This window comes from Planococcus citri, chromosome 4 (genome assembly GCF_950023065.1).
Source record: "Planococcus citri chromosome 4, ihPlaCitr1.1, whole genome shotgun sequence".
Lineage (NCBI taxonomy): Eukaryota > Metazoa > Arthropoda > Insecta > Hemiptera > Pseudococcidae > Planococcus > Planococcus citri.
In genome coordinates this window covers 58,637,176-58,661,240 of record NC_088680.1, presented here as the reverse complement: position 1 = coordinate 58,661,240, position 24,065 = coordinate 58,637,176, and the positions used below count along the sequence as shown (strand labels likewise).

The window sequence follows — 24,065 nt, the reverse complement described above, 5'->3', positions numbered from 1 at the left end:
TTTCCGGGGTCGAGGAATCCATTGCGATGATCGGTAGTCTGCTACGGTGCGATGGGAAGCCTGTGGGGCGGTTTTGCACAATGAAAAGTACCAAAAACCCCACTTATGGACATTGCCCGTGAAAATGAACGTCATATTCGAAATCAGCGACCCGAAATTAGTCCAAAATCGTCTTTGTCGCGGACCAGTAGCTCACTTTTATCCATTCCATTTTGGATTCCACCATTGCCTACTAGGGAGTAGGCAGAAGGGGACAAAAAAAAACCTGGATAAAATGTCGCCCAAGCGAGCTGTAAATTTGGGCCCGGGGGTTTTTCGAGGTGCTGAGTTCATTGCCGGCATCGGTTTCCCACCAAACTCAAGCCAACCGGCTGAAATTCAATGTATCTGACAAAAATGTGAATTTTTCAAGAATCGAATTCGAGCAAAAGAGTCGGGAATGGGTTCCTAGGGGGTTTTCGGGGTCGAGGAATCCATTGCGATGATCGGTAGTCTGCTACAGTGCGATGGGAAGCCTGTGGGGCGGTTTTGCACAATGAAAAGTACCAAAAACCCCACTTATGGACATTGCCCGTGAAAATGAACGTCATATTCGAAATCAGCGACCCGAAATTAGTCCAAAATCGTCTTTGTCGCGGACCAGTAGCTCACTTTTATCCATTCCATTTTGGATTCCACCATTGCCTACTTGGGAGTAGGCAGAAGGGGACAAAAAAAAACCTGGAGAAAATGTCTCCCAAACGAGCTGAATATTTGGGCCCGGGGGTTTTTCGAGGTGCTGAGTTCATATCCGGCATCGGTTTCCCACCAAACTCAAGCCATCCGGCTGAAATTCAATGTATCTGACAAAAATGTGAATTTTTCAAGAATCGAATTCGAGCAAAAGAGTCGGGAATGGGTTCCTAGGGGGTTTCCGGGGTCGAGGAATCCATTGCGATGATCGGTAGTCTGCTACAGTGCGATGGGAAGCCTGTGGGGCGGTTTTGCACAATGAAAAGTACCAAAAACCCCACTTATGGACATTGCCCGTGAAAATGAACGTCATATTCGAAATCAGCGACCCGAAATTAGTCCAAAATCGTCTTTGTCGCGGACCAGTAGCTCACTTTTATCCATTCCATTTTGGATTCTACCATTGCCTACTAGGGAATAGGCAGAAGGGGACAAAAAAAACCTGGATAAAATGTCGCCCAAACGAGCTGTAAATTTGGGCCCGGGGGTTTTTCGAGGTGCTGAGTTCGCATTTAAGCATTCCCTACATACATTTCAGCAATGCTAACTTTTTCTTCACTCTGATTGGCTCTCGCGATCATGCACGATCCCACCCACCAAACTCCTTATCCTTATCATCGTTATCATTTTTCAACTTCGAAAAAATTTTAAAAGTTTGCAATTTCTATCGAACCTGCATCTAACTTTCAATACACAGACAAGACAATTTACGATCAAACGACCATATTTTATTACGCAAAAGGTACAAAAACAAAAAAACTTATCGAATAAATGCCTTAGTGGCTTAGATTAATCAACAAAATGAAATATTTTATAGTTATAATGCTTTTGGTAGCTTTTGGTTTTGCTCTCATTATAGTAACTTCATTCACTTAGGTACGAAATTTCATAAAATAATGACTCAAATTAATTACTACATATAAACTAAATAATTACGAACGTGATCAAAATCAACAAATAAAATATAACATTTTGGTATAAAGTTAAGTCAAGAAAATAATGTTGAATGCTTTAAAAAATTAGGCATACATTCGTGTGGAGATTCGATGCTTTTTTTCAGACTTCCGAGCCAATACCACCTATAGTAAAAGGCCTGAGCGCTGTTTTGTGACGTCATCGCTACTTGGTAGTACTTACGTATCTAACATATCATAATACACTATAGAATTGAATGAAAAATGCACTCAAACGAATTAAATCCTGCGAAAATTTTATTTTTCATATTTTATCTACATGAATAATGAATTTATGATCATGTAGGAATGATTTTAATGAAAAATAATGAAGAAATTAGGTTATAAACAACACTGTTTTTCAACATTAAAGATGAAAGTTATACATAAACTTGACAAAATTATACCTTTTGGCGGATAATACAACACTCACTGGTGAAATATAATTAAATAATCGTCGAATCTTGTCAAAATCCCACTAAAATCATCTAATTGGTTTGAGATGTTGATGGTTTCTTGATTCTTGATTAGATAACCTTATCCATCCATTGTAGTTGGATGGTTGTATTCACAATGCAGATTTAAAACGCATTTTAGATTATATGGTTCACTATTCATTTCACTGCGATGTTATTCCAGTAAAACACAGGCACTAGTACACATCAGTTTTCATTTTTATTCACTTCACAAGATATCTACACATCCGAATCACACAATGTCACAACACAAACAGATCGCGAAAAATTCACTTTTGTACAAAAATAAAGTAATCCAACACCGCCAGTAGTTGAAAACAACAATATCTCATCACTACACCACATTTTAGAACGAATATTAATTAAAATGTCATCATTTTAATAACGTTTTTAACGAAAGTTTTACTCTATTTCACGAACTCGCCATTTAAATGTACGTTAAAATTCAAATGGTAAACACAATCGAGCCATCTACTAGTGGTGACGTCAGAAGGTGATAACGATTCAGCGCTCAGGCCTTTTACTATAGGTGGTATTGTCCGAGCAGACATTTTCCCTCTTCTTCGTTGTATACCAGTTGGCTGAACTTTAATTTTAGCCCCAATTGCTCGGCGTAGCGGAATGTTTTTACCGAATGTATGAAGAGCAGTTTCCCATTGTCCAGGCGATGTACATTTTCCTGCTCGAGCGATTGCCTTACGAATACCCTCTTTGGACGAACCAAACTTATCATCTAATTTTTGCAACAAGTTTAGAAAATCTGAAAATGTACTGGTAGATTGAGCTTCGGATTCAGAGGCTAAAACATCGCGATTATCGTTGGTATCAACTTCATTGATATTGTTCATTGATTGAGGTGGTGGTACCAGTACACTAGTTTCAACAGAATTGCTTTCTGTACTTTCACTTTCCGGCAATGAAGAACGTATCAAAGCTCTCTCCTTTTCTGTAAGCTCATTCACATGAAGTGGCAAGAAATACTCTTTCGGTAGAGTGTCTATTTTTGAACCAATAGCAACATATGCTACTTCGCGACGACATTCCATAGTAACTGATGGCATATGATTAAATCCCACGTCGAAATGATTATAAACAGCTGCTGAATGCTTACAGAATTTACCAACTTGACCACCTTTACAAGTACACAGCCCGCTTCGACTATCAACAGTGTACGTAGTCCCTGGCACAGTTTGACTTGCCACATGGAAAGTAAATTCGTCGATTTTAACAGGTGTAATTCCTTCGGCTCTTTTCAGAACTACGTGCAGGAATCGATCATTTTTACGATCTCTTGAAGTATAGAATTCGCGCAATTTTCGCTTGTAAAATGTATCCAGGGTTGTAGCTAGAAACTCTAGAAGCGCGATCAGATTGTAAGCTTTTACTCGATCCAAAATATTTTCTTTAAATATCCTTATAGAAATTTCAGCGAAATTGTTGGTGTGATGATTCGTAACTCCAACACGAAACGCTAAACACCACTTTTCTTTTATGGAGTATTGATGAGTTAAGTATTCTTGCCACTGTGGAAACTCATGGCCAATTTCTAACGCAGCAATAAACGCATTTTCCGCCTCATTTTCGTCAGTACAATACAAAATTGTTTGGAAACATGAAATGAAGTCCCTTTGACGATCTTTCGGTATGCCATGTGAACCATCTTGTAACCATCTCAGGACATATTGTAGAACATGGAAAATGCACAGAAGTAAAATACTCTCAGGCCAAACAATTTTAGCCGCGCCAATTTCAGCCGCACAGTTATCTGTCATTATAACGTTTGGGAACTCTTGTTTGAAAAAAGAGCCGCCAAGACTTGCCATCATGTTTTTCAAAAGGGTAAAGCCTGTTGTAAAAGCATCCATGGTCTGTTGTTTCGTGATCAAAACACCACAAGGAACTGCTCCTGCCGGCGTTGCTGATAATAAAAACGTAATCGAGTAATTTTCACTGTCACAGCATGATGTAGAATCGATAAATAGAATACGTTTTGAAAATTCACATTCATGCGTTCTAGCCATCATTGGTGAAATGAGAACCAATGCGAAGGGCTCTTCACAGTATTGAATTTTAATGCCCTGAGATGAATGATGAGTTATGGCTTTCTCCAAGTTCTGTAAAAATTTAATGTAAGTATGTAAATAATGAAATGAAAATTTTTTATGCAATTTCAATTTATAAACTGCTAGAGACTAGTGTTACCGTTTTCAAAGTTGATCCATCGTTCGAGCCCCATTGTGATTTCCTCCATACATCAAACCAATGTTGAACAGTTCGTTTTGTAGGATTAATGCGAGCATTATCCAAGCAATATTCTTCATTGAATGCGTTATCGTTAGATTCGCTTTCGAGCATAAGTTTGTTTTCGTGATAGTGGCTGGCAGCTGTAACGCTCATTCTCATTTCGAAATAGTTGTGAAATTCAGCTCGCAGAGGATCTTCCGGTGACAAGTGCTTTAATACGGATGGCGCATTCAATGGATGACTATGCTGAGTAAAAATGCGCACTTTTGCAGGCATACCATTCTATATTCAAAATAATGCCGTATTAATTATCATCACTTTCCAAATTGTTTCTTCATACTATGAATATTATAGTAAGTACAGAATTTGCTTAATTCGTATTTGCGTTTTAAACTCACTTTGATGTAGGAATCGCGAAGGATTGACCATTTTGTTGTTAGTTTAATAGTAATTATCAGCTGCGCTGCACAGTTGGTGTTTTTCGATATACCCCTTTTATTTCTATTATATTCATCAGTGTCCGCTTTACAGAAAGAACTATGATGGCAAACATAAACTTTTCTGTGAAATAAAGGTTGAAAATCAGCTTGTTAATTGAAATTTGGCACAAAAGAAAATTTTATTAAGATGTAATCCTAGCATTACTTACTGGCATAAAAGTTTGGAAGTTGCCGTAGGTTTTGAACTTCTCATATTCCATTGGGTGTTTGTATTTTGCGAGAATGCTGTTACCCAGGAATTGCATTCCGCATATTCGCGTATCGCGCATCGAATTTCGCATACATTTCCAACATCGGAAACAATAACACTATTGGGCGGTAAATCATCGGTTTTAATTTTGTGACTGAAATATATGGGCTCCATTTCTGCATTGTCTATTGCCGATGTAATTGGCGATAAACCAAAGGGTTTACGGTGCTACAGTTTCGATGGGATTTTGAAAATTTGTACAAGTTCAAAAATGATAACGATGATAAGGAGTTCGGTGGGTGCCGGGTAAGATCGTGCATGAACGCGAGAGCCAATCAGAGTGGAGAAAAAGTTAGCATTGCTGAAATGCATGTAGGGAATGCTTAAATGCGCTGAGTTCATTGCCGGCATCGGTTTCCCACCAAACTCAAGCCATCCGGCTGAAATTCAATGTATCTGACAAAAATGTGAATTTTTCAAGAATCGATTTCGAGCAAAAGAGTCGGGAATGGGTTCCTAGGGGGTTTCCGGGGTCGAGGAATCCATTGCGATGATCGGTAGTCTGCTACAGTGCGATGGGAAGCCTGTGGGGCGGTTTTGCACAATGAAAAGTACCAAAAACCCCACTTATGGACATTGCCCGTGAAAATGAACGTCATATTCGAAATCAGCGACCCGAAATTAGTCCAAAATCGTCTTTGTCGCGGACCAGTAGCTCACTTTTATCCATTCCATTTTGGATTCCACCATTGCCTACTAGGGAGTAGGCAGAAGGGGACAAAAAAAAACCTGGATAAAATGTCGCCCAAGCGAGCTGTAAATTTGGGCCCGGGGGTTTTTCGAGGTGCTGAGTTCATTGCCGGCATCGGTTTCCCACCAAACTCAAGCCAACCGGCTGAAATTCAATGTATCTGACAAAAATGTGAATTTTTCAAGAATCGAATTCGAGCAAAAGAGTCGGGAATGGGTTCCTAGGGGGTTTTCGGGGTCGAGGAATCCATTGCGATGATCGGTAGTCTGCTACAGTGCGATGGGAAGCCTGTGGGGCGGTTTTGCACAATGAAAAGTACCAAAAACCCCACTTATGGACATTGCCCGTGAAAATGAACGTCATATTCGGAATCAGCGACCCGAAATTAGTCCACAATCGTCTTTGTCGAGGACCAGTAGCTCACTTTTATCCATTCCATTTTGGATTCCACCATTGCCTACTAGGGAGTAGGCAGAAGGGGACAAAAAAAAACCTGGATAAAATGTCGCCCAAACGAGCTGTAAATTTGGGCCGGGGGTTTTTCGAGGTGCTGAGTTCATTGCCGGCATCGGTTTCCCACCAAACTCAAGCCATCCGGCTGAAATTCAATGTATCTGACAAAAATGTGAATTTTTCAAGAATCGAATTCGAGCAAAAGAGTCGGGAATGGGTTCCTAGGGGGTTTTCGGGGTCGAGGAATCCATTGCGATGATCGGTAGCCTGCTACAGTGCGATGGGAAGCCTGTGGGGCGGTTTTGCACAATGAAAAGTACCAAAAACCCCACTTATGGACATTGCCCGTGAAAATGAACGTCATATTCGAAATCAGCGACCCGAAATTAGTCCAAAATCGTCTTTGTCGCGGACCAGTAGCTCACTTTTATCCATTCCATTTTGGATTCCACCATTGCCTACTAGGGAGTAGGCAGAAGGGGACAAAAAAAAACCTGGATAAAATGTTGCCCAAACGAGCTGTAAATTTGGGCCGGGGGTTCTTCGAGGTGCTGAGTTCATTGCCGGCATCGGTTTCCCACCAAACTCAAGCCATCCGGCTGAAATTCAATGTATCTGACAAAAATGTGAATTTTTCAAGAATCGAATTCGAGCAAAAGAGTCGGGAATGGGTTCCTAGGGGGTTTCCGGGGTCGAGGAATCCATTGCGATGATCGGTAGTCTGCTACAGTGCGATGGGAAGCCTGTGGGGCGGTTTTGCACAATGAAAAGTACCAAAAACCCCACTTATGGACATTGCCCGTGAAAATGAACGTCATATTCGAAATCAGCGACCCGAAATTAGTCCAAAATCGTCTTTGTCGCGGACCAGTAGCTCACTTTTATCCATTCCATTTTGGATTCTACCATTGCCTACTAGGGAATAGGCAGAAGGGGACAAAAAAAACCTGGATAAAATGTCGCCCAAACGAGCTGTAAATTTGGGCCCGGGGGTTTTTCGAGGTGCTGAGTTCATTGCCGGCATCGGTTTCCCACCAAACTCAAGCCATCCGGCTGAAATTCAATGTATCTGACAAAAATGTGAATTTTTCAAGAATCGATTTCGAGCAAAAGAGTCGGGAATGGGTTCCTAGGGGGTTTCCGGGGTCGAGGAATCCATTGCGATGATCGGTAGCCTGCTACAGTGCGATGGGAAGCCTGTGGGGCGGTTTTGCACAATGAAAAGTACCAAAAACCCCACTTATTGACATTGCCCGTGAAAATGAACGTCATATTCGAAATCAGCGACCCGAAATTAGGCCAAAATCGTCTTTGTCGCGGACCAGTAGCTCACTTTTATCCATTCCATTTTGGATTCCACCATTGCCTACTAGGGAGTAGGCAGAAGGGGACAAAAAAAAACCTGGATAAAATGTCGCCCACGCGAGCTGTAAATTTGGCCCCGGGGGTTTTTCGAGGTGCTGAGTTCATTGCCGGCATCGGTTTCCCACCAAACTCAAGCCATCCGGCTGAAATTCAAAGTTTTTGACAAAAATGTGAATTTTTCAAGAATCGAATTCTAGCAAAAGAGTCGGTAATGGGTTCCAGTGGGTTTGTGGTCAGGGAATTCAATTCGTCAATCGGTACCCTGCTGCAGTTTGATTGGAAGCCTGTGGGGCGGTTTCGCAAAATGAAAAGTACCAATAACAAACACCACTTATGCAAATCGTCCGTGAAAACGAACGTCATATTCGAAATCTGCGACCCAACATTAGTCCAAAATCGTCTCTGTTGTGGACCAGTCGCTTAATTTTATAATCGATTTTTTTTTTTAATCGAGAGCTTTATGTCATAGCACGTTAACCAGATAATAACATATCGGATGTTTTGTTTCAGTTTGAAATGTATTTACACATCCTGCTAGTTCAGTGACTCTTCAAATTATTTTTGTTCTTGAAGACAAAAATTGTAAACTGAATGATCAAAATTTCAATTCCTTTGGGAATTTAAATTTTTCCGCCAAGCTAGATGCGGTAAAAACACCTACGAAATTACAAATATTTTTGCACTTTGATAAAGGGGCATTGTAAACAAAATAACACCCCACCTAATACATTTCACATACTTTGGACAGATGGGAAATTGGTAGGTACATTTACGCTGAATCCGGCTGAAGAAAATATTCGCACAAGAACTATTCGTATCTTCACGCACACCTTGGCAGAATATTTTTACCTTATACCTTTATATAAGAAGAAAGTAATCCGAAGTAGGAATCTGAAGACTGAAATTACTCGACAGTACACACAGTGTAGTTGTACTCGCGCCGAGAAAAAGACTATTTGCATTTGATTGTATTTACATTGGGTGGTTTAATGTCGTCGTCGTCGGACTGGTAATTAATTGCAGTAGTTACGTTTAATAAGAAGTAGAAAATTCAAGAATTCTTGCGGTTTAGAGTCATTAATTTGGCCCAAGTGAGCTTTCTGTATCGTCTATTTGCAGAAATTTTAATTCAAAAAGGGTTGGCATGCATACTTTTGTATAATGAGAAAAGCGAAATAAAATCTGCACGAGCGGAAAATACAAATACTTATGTATACTGTTGCGTTCGTGTAGTACGTCTACTATACGTACAGATCAGTGATAGGTAAAATAGTAATGACTTTTCTCGCAAATATACGTATAATTAAACATATTTATACTTATATTATTGTACGATACTGGCAGCTTGAAAATTTCCGATGGTCTGTGCGCGAGAAAATGAAGAAGATACGTAGATATCTTGGTGTACTATACCTATTGAAAATTTCGTCGGTGTGTATCTTTGCTTTAGTTAATTGTAAACGTCGAGTTTTCAAGTATACCTTGGATGTTGGCAACATCAAACTTTCGGTTTGAATTTTAAGATAACATGGATTATCCGGTGAATACATAATTGTGGTAAAGTTTTTCCATACCAAAGAATGAAATTTATATAAACAATAGTTTGGCAAAACACAACATTCAAAACACGCCAAGATGTTTCCAACATCGATGCGGTAAAAATAAATCAGTTACAAAGATCCCATCTCCCATCTGCTGTGTAGGTATAGTTTGTATGTAGTTAAAAGATGGCGGCGGTGTTTCGCTATTAATTAACACGAGCTGAAAATCTCGTCTGCGTTTTCGTCGAACTCGAAATCGAAGGTAAATATGTACATTTTAATTCATCGATACGATACCTTACTGGAGAATAATGCTCGATGATATCCGAATCTGTTTAATTAGCTCTCTGATTTTTATTTTCAAAATAAATATTTATATTTTTTACAACTTTCTGAGACTTTGTTCTCTTTCGCCAATTTGCCCATTTATGAGCATGGTGAAAACGTAGGTAGGTATCCGGCACATACGAATTTGAAACTGCACGCTGTGTGGTGTTGTTGATTCAGTAAAGGTATCCTACGTTCCGTAGTATTTCGATTGCCAAATATAATTTACCGCCTCGAGCATTACATTTTGATTCGAAGAGTAAATCTTTTCCGATTCTTTGCAACCGAGTAAGTAAACCGAAAATGATGGAAAAAGTAAATAAGATTACATCAACGAAAATAACCACGCTTTTACGTACGTACTACGTACTATACTACCAACCAAACATCATAATATAACAGAATGGAAGAAAAATTAATTCTCGCTTACTCGTACACGTCATCGTCATCGTCATCCTTCGCTAGCCTTTTTTTTCTTCTCGCGATGACGATGCTGGATAATCATGGTCGCATGATGGGGCTCCATTGGAAATATTTTTTTACGTAACTGGGAGCGAATTCCATCAGGCACTGGGTGTATCAAGTTTCGTTTGTTTTTTTTAATAAGAGTAATAAGAGAAGGAAAAAAATTCCCAGATGTTTTCATCAAGCTGTACGCCATTCAAATTACTTCGTCGCGAGCTGTTTTTTGCTGAAATTTACATCGCTACGACCTTCATACGATGTCCTGGAACTCGTTGAACCGTTTTCATTTTAATCACAGTCGCAGTCGCCTTCCAGTTCATTTGTTGGGTTGTTTTTTTTTTATCCTTTCGTTTTTTTCTTTTCTTTCTCTGTTCTTCGTTTTCTTCTTTGGCTTTTATTAAGTAATATTGTGAGATATTAATTATTTGTGTCAGACGTACGCGAAAGGATGTAAATTTTCTAAATAGTTGCGACGATGCGTGTAAATTTTACAATTTTTAATTCGCCGAACAATAAAGTCATCCGATAAATAAGTAATGAAAACTACCTACTACGTGATGATTATACGAGCTGTGTTTTCAATTCGTATTTCACACTGTTGATGATTGATGAATGGTAAGATTATGAAATTTTAACCTATAAGAGCTATATGAAGCGAAAAGAATTAATAATTAAAAAGTCGAAATTTTGAAAGAATGGAGCAGGATAAAAAGAAAACAAAGTTTGAATTGATAAAATGGAATGGTGAAAAGGAATTCATTCAGGAGGAAATTTTATTTTCAAATGTTTCTACTTGTGGTAAAGGGTGGAATGGAGGAGAGTAGTTGGGGTGAAATTTCTTCAGATCAATTTTTTCATTTTCAATATTTTCTAATCTAACTTTATAATTGAGTTTTTGAAAAATAACTTGACTGGTGGGAATATTATCATCCCTTGTAATAATTGAGTTTTGTTATTTTTTTGCTCAAATTATTCGTTGTTTTACTTATGGACTTTTTAGGCATTTTCAAGTATTTTAATAACATTTTAATAGTTTTTAACGATTTTTTATGCCATTAATTTTTGGTCATTTTCAGTGATTTTTATTATTTGCTATTTTCATGATCATAATAGGCTACTTCATGTAAGTAGATATGTGGTTCTGCAAAATTCGATTTTATTTCAATTAATTACACTAGGCAACGGCATATTTGTTTTCGGGACGAAAATGGGCTTAATCGATAGTTTAGACCCTAAAACAAAAAACAGAGTGAGGTTTTTCAATTTGAGTTGTTTTTGTAGTCAGGAGAGATGATCAAAGTTGCAAAAATGGCCGTTTTTGCCCTATTTCACGAGTCTGTGGCGACATCAGTATCATGTTTCAAAAAAAACCAAGGTCATATTCGGATTCTACGCACTTTTTTAAGTAAACATCTTTACCGGATTTTTGATTTTCGAACATTCAAGCGCATACTGAAGATTTTCGTTTGTAACACGAAATTTTTACTGCACGAGAACCTCGCCAGCGCGAACACGGTTCCGCGCCACGATTACATCGTGGAGTAACGCCAGCGTCGCGCGCTCCGAGTTTTAAAATATGTTACAAACAAAAATCTTCCGTATGCGCTTGAATGTTCGAAAATCAAAAATCCGGTAAAGATGTTTACTTAAAAAAGTGCGTAGAATCCGAATATGACCTTGGTTTTTTTCGAAACATGGTACTGATGTCGCCACAGACTCGTGAAATAGGGCAAAAACGACCATTTTTGCAACTTTGATCATCTCTCCTGACCACAAAAACAACTCAAATTGAAAAACCCCACTCTGTTTTTTGTTTTAGGGTCTAAACTATCGATTAAGCCCATTTTCAACCCGAAAACAAAAAAAAGGTCAAAAATTGTTGCCTAGTGTTATATTTGATCAGATTCTTGAAATTTTTTTTTTGTCATTTCCGGTATTTTGAAGGATTTTTTTTTATCTTGAATTTTCTTGTTTCATCGACTTTTGGTCATTTCAAACTCTAATTTTATAATATTTTTAAGGAGATAGCCTACTTTAGGAGTGACCATCCCGCCATATTCATCTTTCTTGGCTCACTTGATTTACTAAAATTTAATTTGACTCGCATTTTTGTGACCAAAAAAATTGAATTAGTTTTTCATGAAAAATTAAAAGTCTGAAATGTCAGAATAACGTATGTATTTTGGATTTTTGGACATTCTGCTCCAGACCACCTTATCAAAAAAATCGATCACGTTTGAAAATCAATTAAACGAACCCCAAAAAATCGATACCTTTGCGATTTTCGATCCCATTCGACCAATCATATTATTCGAAATGAAAATTCAATAATTCTAGCATCAATGAAACCTATTCCCGTCCAAAAATTGATTACAATCGATAATCGAATGATCGAATCTAAACGAAATAATGTCACCAAATATGTATGTTCGGAATGAAAAATCAATTTCAGCTTCAAAAGTAGACTTCTCGATTTAAAATCGATCGTGATCGATAATCGAATAATCAAATATTAAAAGTCGATATATTTGCGATTTTCGATCTGATATAATCGAAACTTGTTTGAAATTGAAAATCAATTTTGACCTCGAAAGCAAATTTTCTGATCTATAATCGATCATGACCGAAAATCGAATATCAAAAATCGATACATTTGCGATTTTCGATCTGATATGATCAAAACTTGTTTGAAATTAAAAATCAATTTTGACCTCGATAGTAGACTTACTGATCTAAAATCGATCACGATCGAAAATCGAATGATCAGATCTCAAAAATCGATGCATTTTCGATTTTTGATCTGATTTGATCGAAACTTGTTTGCAATTGAAAATCAACTTTAACCTCGAAAGTAGACTTTCTGATCTAAAATCGATCATGATTGAAAATCGATTCATTTGTGATGTTCAATCCAACATTACTGAACACGTGTTTGAAATGAAAAATCAGTTTCAGCAACAAAAATAAACTTTTCGATCAAAAATCGAATAATCTAACCTCATTAAATCGATTCATTTGCGATTTTCGATCCAATATCACCAAACACGTTCGAAATGAAAGATCAATTTTTGCTTCAAAAGTAGACTTCTCAATTTGAAATCGATCATAATCGAAAATCGAATAATCGAATCTTGAAAATCGATACATTTTCGATTTTCGATCTAATATGATCGAAACTTGTTTGAAATTAAAAATAAATTTAACCTCGAAAGTAGCGACTTCCTAATCTAAAATCGATCATGGTCGAGAATCGAATAATCAAACCTCAAAAATCGATACATTTGCGATTTTCGATCTAATATGGTGGAAAATTTTTTGAAAATATGAAAAATCCATCTTTAATCTTCGAAAGTAGTCCTGATCTAAAATCGATAATGATCGAAAATCGATTTATTTGCGATGTTTCGATCAAATAATACAGAAAGTGTTCGGTATGAAAAATCGATTTCAGAAACAAAAATAAACTTCTCGATCAAAAATCAGTCACGATCAAAAATCGATTAATCGAATGTCCATAAAATCGATTCGTTTTCGATTTTCTATCCAATATCACCAAGCACGTTCGAAATGACGTATACATTTTAGCTTCAAAAGTAAAGTAGACTTTCCGACCCAGAATCGATCATGATGTAAAATCGATTAATCGAATCTCAAGAATCGATTCATTTGCGATTTTTGATCTGATTGTAGTCGAAACTTATCGATATGAAAAATAGATTTTAGCTTCAAAAAAGAAGACTTCTCGATCTAAAATCGATAATGATCCGAAATCGATTGCTGAAAATCGATTCATTTGTGATTTTCGATCTAATATTAAGCATATGACCGAACGTGTTGAAATGAAAGATGAATTTCAGCAACAATAATAAACCTCTCCGACCTAGAATAGATCATGATGTAAAATCGATTAATCGAATCTCAAGAATCGATTCATTTGCGATTTTTGATCTGATTGTAGTCGAAACTTATTCGATATGAAAAATAGATTTTAGCTTCAAAAGAAGACTTCTCGATCTAAAATCGATAATGATCCGAAATCGATTGCTGAAAATCGATTCATTTGTGATTTTCAATCTAATATTAAGCATATGACCGAACGTGTTGATATGAAAGATGAATTTCAGCTGCAAAAATTAACTTCTCGATCAAAAACAGATCATGATGAAAGATCGATTATTTGAACCTCCAAAAAATCGATTAATTTGCGATATTTGATCCCATGTTCAATCATGTTTGAATCGAAAAAAAATCAATTTAAGCTTCAAAAGTAGACCTCGCAATCAAATATCGATCTTGAAAATCGATCAATTTTGCAATTTTTGATTTAATATGGTATCGAACATGTTCAAAATGAAAAATCAGTTACAGCATTAAAAGTAAAATTATCGATCAACAATCAATTCATTTGCGATGTTCGATTCGATTCTATGTGACCGAACATTTCGAAATGAAAAATCAATTTCAGTCTCAGTAGAAGACATCTGATCCATACCAAACATCGATTATGATCGAAAATCGATTAATCGAACACCAAAAATCGATTAATTCTAATCATATTGATGGAAACGAAAAAAATCAGATCGGAAAATCGAATGATTGCCCGCCAAAAATCGATTTATTTCATCGATTGTATTCGAAATTATTGTTTACCCATAAGTATTTTGTATTTTTTTTTTTTTTTGGATCAAATTTTTGATCAATTTAAATTCAATCAGATGGGAATGGGGAAACCTGATCGGATCTGATGCAGACATTCCCTGAATCCAATTTGATTTGACCAGCTTAAGCAGATAATTCGGTCTTGATCTAACGCAACCTTTTTACTGACATTATTTTGCCAATTTTTTTTTCATTTCGGAATTTTTTTTATTTTATGTAATATTTTGCTGATAGAAATTTTTCATCAATTTTTGGTCATTTTCCAATGTTTTTATTACATTTGAAAAATTTTCAAGCAATTTCCGTTAATGTTTTGCTCGGCTTTGTTAATCAAAATGTCTAAAAAGTGATTCCGGTTTTCTCGCCTGAATGGGTCAATATGATAGTTTTATTTTCAAAACACAGAGACCTTCATTTTCAATTTTCATTATTTTGCCTTTTTGACCCAGTTCACCGGTACCAAGTTCCGTCGACAAATTACTTTTTATTTTCTTACGCTCTGATTATTTTTGATCTTCAAAAAATCTTCACCGCCGAAAAAATTTCATTTACGGTAACCCTGCTCTTCACTTCTTAGCTACCTACTTACCTTTTATCTCACAGAAAAAAATTCAACATTCGTACAGTATGAAGTATTTATTAAAACCTTGGCTCGTATAAGTAGGTAGGTATTCGGTGTAAAAGTTTAGATAAGCGAATTCATACTCCAAGTTGGGTATTTTATATCCTTAGAGGTTGCTAGAGATGCCACTAAACGATGAAAAAATAATTTTCGGGTCAGAAATTAAAAGGAAAAGAAAACCATCGCGATACGCTCAAAGGCTCGAAAATTTATTCGCGTTTATTTATTCTGGTTTTAATTAAAAAAACAGCGCAGAAGGAAAGAATAATAATAAAAAAAATGAAACACGCGGAAAACACGAGATGATAATACAGCAATCGTAACTATACTTTTTTTTTTCGAAATTCTTCAAATTGGAAGTTTCGGGATATCGGTTGCATGGTAGACGCAGCTCGTGGCTGTATAATAAAGAACCAACGACGATGAAGAAAGAAGGAAAATGATAGAGAGGAAGAAGTCGAGTAGGAAAAAAAGGAAGGAAAACTCACCCTTTATAATAATTTAACGATAGCCTATAAATTTTCCAATATTAATAGGGCGTTTACCTCTTAACTTTTAGCCGTTATTCATTTTTCGAGTTTGGAAAAATAAGTATGGCACAAGTTCTCACTTTTTCAACACTTTTCGTTTCGCGATTTTCGACCAGTAAGTAAGCGATAAATCGGTGAAATAATTTACCGAATTGAGAATAGAAGCTCGCCTTAGGGTGGCTTGGACGCGATATCTCGGGCAAAAAATTTCGGGTAAATTTTTGTTCGAAAAAGGATACGATAGAGGTAGACGATTGAACGACTTGTTGAAATATACATTTTGGTCTATCTTATCGAAGAGTTGGGTTTGACGACGATGGTGTAGAAGACTGGACGGATGGCGGTTGAAACTCCATCAATCTTGTTTTTCGTTTTTCGGACCATTTTAAGTGGACCAAAGTACAGAGAAGACAAGGTCGGCCATTTTTTTCAATATATCAAAGGGTGGCCGGTCTTGTTAAGCGATCTACAGTGGACTTGCAAGTTCAAAATAAGTGTGTTTCAGGTGACACTTTCTGGTGATGGATAATGTAACTAAGCAATTTTTTAAAGTTGTTCATTCTTCTTGCGTGTGTTAAAAAGTTGACAAGTATTTCCACTACACTGGTATATGGTATCGGACACTAGTGAAAATGTACGCGTTTTATCCTTTAGAAATTCGAACCGTTCGGGTAATTTGGCCATCGTAGATATTTTTATTTGGCGTTGAAAAACGTTCGAAGAGCGATTGCGAAATTTGAACCGAACTTGTTTCCTAAACTCAACCTATAGTGTAATACAAGTATAGGTACCTCTACCTATCCTATATGTATAGTATAAGGGTATAGAGTCTCTACGCAGCTTGTGAATATAATTTATTGCCAGATATTTATTGTGCGTTTTTTTCTGTTTTTGTTTCAGGTGCTATGGAAAGCTTATCTTCTAAAGGTGAGTTGTTTTTTCCCTTCTTTTTCTATAGCGATGTGTTCTAAAAGTACGTATGCTGGTGATGTTTATTGGTAGTTTTTCTTTCTTTTTTTTTTTCCTCGTTCTTTTTTCAGTCAGTGGAAGTGCTGTATACGTACCGTTACAAGTTATATATGTCTTATTAATTTCAATGTGCTGCTTTTCAACGTTCTACTCTAGATGGAGTTAAGTAAGTAGTGCACGTGGTTATTTTATTTGATTATAGATCGATTTCCTGTATACGTTTTCCATTTGAGGGACATAAGTTTTCAAGAGTCAGTGTATTTTGGACGTAGATTTGTACATATCTATCTACCTATGCCGGCGTAAAAAAAAAGTGTTCATTTCAATAGGTACTTCAAAAACATATTTCAAAAGCACTATTTCATTCTCCGATTTTTTGAAAATTTTTGAAAATTCAAATAATAACTTGTATCCCATTCTGTATGAACTCTTCTCCCCCCACCCCCAAAAAAAGATTTATAAATGTTTGAAAAATTTCCTCCCAATGAAAAACTGAAATGGTGAAGATATATATGTATTTTATAATGCACCCCCCCTCCCCCTATGAATTTTGGAATGATCGAAGATATTGAGAAAGCGAAAAATTGACATGTGAAATTTTGAATGTTTTGCCAAAAGTGCTGCCAAAATCGTTCTTTTTCAATTTTAAGTTTATGAAAGGACTTAAAATGAAACTTAGCTTCTAAACTTGGATCATGGGTATACGAGTAGTACTTACTTTATTTGCGACATTTTTAGTTGATTTTTGAGCACAATTTTGCAAAGCTCGTATGTATGTAGATTCAAATCTACGATTTAATCGTTGTTTTCAAAAACTGAAAAATTCAAAAATCTGTTGTAGGCTCCAGAACAGCTCGAAATATAGAGTATCAATCTTTCAATTTCTTATGAAATATTTTTCATAACATGGCAGAAACCAAAAACAGATTTTAAAAATTTTCGATAAATTTTTCCAATACTGGGAATTAAGTACACAAATCCGCTTGATATACAAGGCGACAAGTGAAATTTTTTGGGGCACTCCCCATCTCAAACATAAAAAAAATTGATTTTCGGATTATCTGTTGAAGAAGTCCTCTTCTTGTTCTAAAATTTCCAATCCAAACAGTCCTGTTTCTTTGCCAAACTTGCTATAGAGTTTTTATTTATTTTTTGATTTTTTAAAATCAAATTTGGCCAAGTAAACAATTGTTAATTTTTGAGGGGAGAATGTTGAAAGCATCAAATTTAAAATATTTTTAATATAAAAAAAAAATAATAAAATATTTTTTCTGTTAATTTTTGGCAAAAGTGACAAAAGATGTCAATGTTTGGCTAAAGTGACAAAAGATGTCAATTTTTGGCAAAAGTGACAAAAGATGTCAATTTTTGGCAAAAGTGACAAAAGATGTCAATTTTTGACAAAAGTGACAAAAGGTGTCAATTTTTGGCAAAAGTGACAAAAGGTGTCAATTTTTGGCAAAAGTCGCAATAAGTGTCAATCTTTGGCAAAAGTGGCAAAAAGTTTCAATTTTTGGAAAATATGACAAAAGCTGTTGATTTTTGGCAAAAGTACAAAGATTGCAATTTTGGCAAAGGTGGCAAAAGGTGTCAATTTTTGGCAAAAGTGACAAAAGGTGTCAATTTTTGGCAAAAGTGACAAAAGGTGTCAATTTTTGGCAAAAGTGACAAAAGGTGTCAATTTTTGGCAAAAGTGACAAAAGGTGTCAATTTTTGGCAAAAGTGACAAAAGGTGTCAATTTTTGGCAAAAGTGACAAAAGGTGTCAATTTTTGGCAAAAGTGACAAAAGGTGTCAATTTTTGGCAAAAGTGACAAAAGGTGTCAATTTTTGGCAAAAGTGAAAACAGGTGTCAATTTTTGACAAAAGTGACAAACAGTGCCAAAAGGTGTCAATTTTTGGCAAAAGTGACAAAATGTGCCAATTTATGGCAAAAGTGACAATAGGTGCAATTTTTGGCAAAAGTCGCAATAAGTGTCAATTTTTGGCAAAAGTGACAATAGGTGCAATTTTTGGAAAAAGTGGCAATAAGTGTCAATTTTTGGCAAAAGTGCAAATAGTGCAATTTTTGGAAAAAGTGGCAAAAGGTGCCAATTTTTGGCAAAAGTGACAATAAGTGTTAATTGTACACAATACTGTCAGAAAGTATCAATTTTTTGAAAAGTGACAAAAGGTGTCAATTTTTGGTAAAAGTGCAAATAGTGCAATTTTTGGCAGAAGTGCAAAAAGTGTCAATTTTTGGAAAAAGTGACATAAGGTGTCAGTTTTTGACAAAAGTGACAAAAGATCTTAATTTTTGGCAAAAGTGACAAAAAGTGTCGATTTTTGGCAAAAGTGACAGTAAGTGTTGAAACACAAAGCTGTCAAAAAGTATCGATTCTTGGTAAAAGTGCAAAAAGTGCAATGTTGGCAAAAGTGTAAAAAAGTGCAACTTTTGGGAAAAGTGCTAAAAGTGTCAACTTTTTGCAAAATTGTCCAGGAGTGTACATTTTTGGTAAAATTGTCAAAAAAACGCCAATTTTTCTCGAAATTGTCAAACGATCCTGTTATTTACACCAAAATTCTTGTGTTTTGTCAATTGTCAGAGTGTCAATTTCTGGCAAGTTGACGAAAAGTTTTAATGTTTTTTTTTTGTCAAAATTCTGAGGAAGTATGTAGTAGTTTCTTGATGTAACTAATAGTCAAATTGTCGTAATTTTTGGCAAAATTCGTCAAAAAAGTATCGATTTTTGCCTTGCCTGACCAAAAAGTCCTCTTTTGGTTTCAAAATTAGCCCAACAATGTCTCGTTTTTTACGAAATCGCTTAAAATAAAAAAGTCTTTTTTGTAAAACTTCATCCCCCCCCCAATTCTCTCTTTTTTCAGTTTTTATGGATTTTCGATATTTTTGAAATTTTTATTGGGAGCACTTTGGGGCACTATGTGCCCTCGTATGCCCCTTCAACCGATGCTCTGATCTAATCTATGCAGGTACCTAGCAAAAATTACCCATTAAAAAATTTTAAGAAATTCATTTTTTGATACGTACCATCTTATTTGGCAAAATTTTTTGGTTTCTTCTAAAACTGGATCATGAAAAAATTTGAGAAAAATTATTTTTGGTGGATTTTTTTGATTTATTTTTCACAAAAAGATCAAAACTGCAGCTAGAAAATTTTTCAAAAATTCATTTTTCCATTATCTATATTTGTGGAATTTTTCACGAAAAAATCAAAATTGGATCAATTTGTGTATTTTTGGATGCATTTTTGATTTTTTCTGGTGATGGGAATATTTTTATGTGCCTTTCCCAATGAAAATCAATGTCTCTTTAGACCTAGAATTTGAAGCGTGAGTCGCATTTGTCAAAATTTAGCCAACCAACCTTCCTCTCCTCCTTCTGTGAAGTGTAAAGTTCAGCGTTGAGTTTTGAATCTAATCTGTTTTCAAAATCCGAATCAACGCATTCGGATGGATTTTCCCCAAGAATGGACGATTTGAAAATTTTCTATGCTCCCTCTATTAGGACTAATATTATCTTCTTTCTACGAGCAATGAGCATCTACGGAGCTAAAAAAATTTTCCAAGGAACTTTCAACTCTGATTTTGGTCTAAATCTTCCATTTTTTTTCGCGATCCACCCTAATAAATACCTAGTCGTCGAATATTCCCAAAATCGATCAAAATCTCTCCAAAACCACTTACTAGTAAAACAAAACCAAAAAAAAATCATCAAGACATCACCTTTTTTCCTTATTCATCGACCCGACTCTCATACATATATGCTCTAAAAGCTCGCACTTTTTTTCGCCAAGCTTATGAAACACCCTATCCGAGCAATTAAACTGGTACATTCGGGTGCAAAACACCCGCCCGCTTTTATACTCTCGCACAACCAAAAGAGCTCGACTAAATCGAAGGAGGAAAAAAAACATCGACTCTATTTCAACTTGACGCAAAAAACATTCGCGCTCGGCATACCAATTTATTTAAATGAACATAAAAACGAAATGGCGATAGTATTCTATTATTGTGGCACGCCTGAAATACGTACGGTACATTTATGCAATAGGTTAACCAAACACGTGTAAGATTGCTTAACGAGTATAATTACAGAAGGTACTTGTGCGTGCGTGTTTGGTTTAGCCGGTATGTTGGATTTTTGGAGTAGTGTGATACGATTATTTAAATTTTCCACTAGAATAGCATCTATGTACTAGAATACGAGTATACACGATAATTATGAAATTTCGCTATTTTGATGATACGTATCACTAAAAGATTGGTGTTTTTTTTCTGTTCGCTTGGTTTGTTTCAGTTTAATCGAAATACATCGCTTTGCTCAAAATGTCAAACAATAAGAAGGCAAATGCTGGAATTGGCATTATCTTTGCCATACTTCGGTTAACGTACATGTATTTATTTTGCGTTATGTATATTGGAATTTTTCCCTCTTTTTTCCCCCCTTATCATTGTGTATATAATGTATTTTTTTTGTGAATTTTTGTAAATTTTATTCTTGTTTTAATAAATGCTATTTTTTTGTTTTTTTTTCTATCGGTTGTTGAAGAATTATTGTTGATCTAATTTACAAATATTGGAATTGATAGCAGGCCTTGGAAGGTACTGAATACTTTTTTGTGATGGAAGAAATGGACATCGGATACGAAATCAGCAGTTAAAATTTTAGTCAAAACACGTGTTTCACTCGAATTGTTTGAAAATATTGCCAAACTGGCCTTCAATTGAACCAAAACACTTGAAAAATAGAAGCTCCTGCAAAATTAATAGATATGCAATCTGAGAAACCAATCCAGATGAAAACACAATGATTTTTCATCGACAATACAGCCCTTCCGAGAGAAGACCGACTTTTCTTCAACTACAAATCGTTTAGGAACAAATTGAGTCACTTTTTTCGAAACATTTGTATAGCAATTTTGATCTGTTTACAATCGAATTGAATCAATTTACGAACTATTGTTGATTAAATAAATTGATTGATTTTTAGGTGAATCATTCGCAAACGAATCAATCAACTTACGATGATTTGGTTTTTGTGAAACTATTGTACTTATAGGAATTGATCTGTTTTAAAGCGAAGTGAATCGAATCGAATCGAATCATACACAACCGATTGGCGAGTGAACAAATTGATTAATTTCTAGGTGAATCACTCGCGAACGAATTGATTAATAGTAGGCGAATCATTCGCAAATGAATTGAACTTTTTTGTGAATCATTCGTGAATGAATTGAATTATTTTTGGTGAATCGTTCGCGAACGAATTGATTCGTATAAGTGACTCGTTCGTGAAAAAATCGATTCATTTACTTAATGTTTGGTGAATCATTCGCGAACGAATTGGTTATTAGTTGGTGAATCATTCACGAATGAATTGAACCTTTTAGTGAATCATTCGTGAACGAATTGAATTATTTTTGGTGAATCATTCGCGAACAAATTGATTCGTATAAGCGACTCCTTCGCGAAAAAATCGACTCATTTACCCAAATTTTGGTGAATCATTCGCGAACGAATTGAATAATTTTTGAATCATTCACGAACGCATTGATTAATAGTTGGTGAATCATTCACGAACGAATTGAACGTTTTAGTGAATCATTCGTGAACGAATTGAATTATTTTTGGTGAATCATTCGCGAACAAATTGATTCGTATAAGTGACTCGTTCGCGAAAAAGTCGATTCATTTACTCAATTGTTAGTAAATCATTCGCGAACAAATTGAATAATTTTTGGTAAATCATTCGCGAACGAATTGATTAATAGTTAGTGAATCATTTGCGAACGAATTGAATAATTTTTGGTGAATCATTCGCGAACGAATTAAATAATTTTCGAAGAATCATTCGCGAACGAATTGAATAATTTTCGATGAATCATTCGCGAATAAAATTTATTCGTATAAGTGACTCGTTTGCGAACGAATCAATTCTTTTGCTTAATTGTTAGTGAATCATTCGCGAACAAATTGAATAATTTTTGGTGAATCATTCGCGAACGAATTGAATAATTTTGGGTGAATCATTCGCGAACGAATTGTATAATTGTCGGTGAATCATTCGCGAACGAATTGAATAATTTTTGATGAATCATTCGCGAACGAATTGAATAATTTTCGATGAATCATTCACGAACGAATTGAATAATTTTCGATGAATCATTCGCGAATGGATTTATTTGTATAAGTGACTCATTTGCGAACGAATCGATTCATCTACTTAATTTTTGGTAAATCATTCACGAACAAATTTAATAATTTTTGGTGAATCATTCGCGAGCGAATTGATTCGTATTAGTGACTCGTTTGTGAACGAATCGATTCATTTACTCAATTTTTGGTAATTCTAATTCATTCACGAACAAATTGAATAATTTTTGGTGAATCATTCGCATACGAATTGATTCGTATTAGTGACTCGTTTGCGAAAGAATCGATTCATTTAGTTAATTTTTGGAAATTGAAGAATTGATCAATTCGTTCGCGACTTCTCGTGAGTGGTTCTTTCAAAAAATGAATCGATTCGTTCATGAATGATTCCCTTAAATGAATTAATACTCTCACGAACAATTCACTCAAAATTGAATCAATTTATACCTCCGTAAACTGGTCGTTTGAAAACAGATCCACTTGTTAATAAACGATTCGTTAGGAATGGTGGAGGCTTTGTGAGATTTCAAGTTTCATCTTCATCGAAATCGGTTCAGCTGTTTTCTTGGTAATATGACTCATTTGAGAAACAGACTAGTTTGTCAAAAATCGGTGGCTGCGGTATCCTGATTACATTTGAAGCATTTTTAGACCCGAAATCATCATCATGGATGGCGCTTGTGAGGTCCCGACGACGCGACGTCTCTGTTAGTTTATCAAAATGGGTGGTTGCGGTATGATTTTTTTTTGAATGATCTCTTTAAAAACTGAAACTAGGTTAGTTTGACATAAATCGGCGGTTGCGGTACCCAGACTAAACTTGGAACATTTTTAGACCTGAAATCATCATAGATGGAGCTTATGATGGATGCCCCGAAGTTTGTGTTAGTTTATCAAAAATGGGTGGCTGCGGTACTTTTGAAAGACTTTCTGATTTCACAATAATTTTTTTTTTTTTTGAATGACCCATTTTTTTATCGTTGAGTACTTTTCGCTTTTTTGGGTAAAAAATTGGTAAAATTGCAGCAATTAGTTCTTAAAATCCAAAAATTTATCGACTTTTTGCACTTTTTTTGAAAAAAAAAAAAAATTTTTAAGAAAAAAATATGCATAGGTAATTTAGAAAGGGCTAGAAA

General features: G+C 35.6%; 1 protein-coding gene across 2 annotated transcripts in view; it reads left to right on the top strand.

Moving 5' to 3' along the window:
- The window catches only part of LOC135843644 (uncharacterized), a 390,290-nt gene extending 368,978 nt beyond the window's left edge, over positions 1-21,312 (top strand). For both annotated transcript variants that reach the window (XM_065361594.1, XM_065361595.1), the window contains exons 5-7: positions 16,709-16,735; positions 16,849-16,943; positions 21,074-21,312. In XM_065361594.1, coding sequence (XP_065217666.1) covers positions 16,709-16,735; positions 16,849-16,943 — 122 coding nt within the window. In that variant the 3' untranslated portion in view covers positions 21,074-21,312. The remainder of the gene's footprint in view (positions 1-16,708; positions 16,736-16,848; positions 16,944-21,073) is intronic.
- The last annotated feature ends 2,753 nt before the right edge of the window (positions 21,313-24,065 follow it).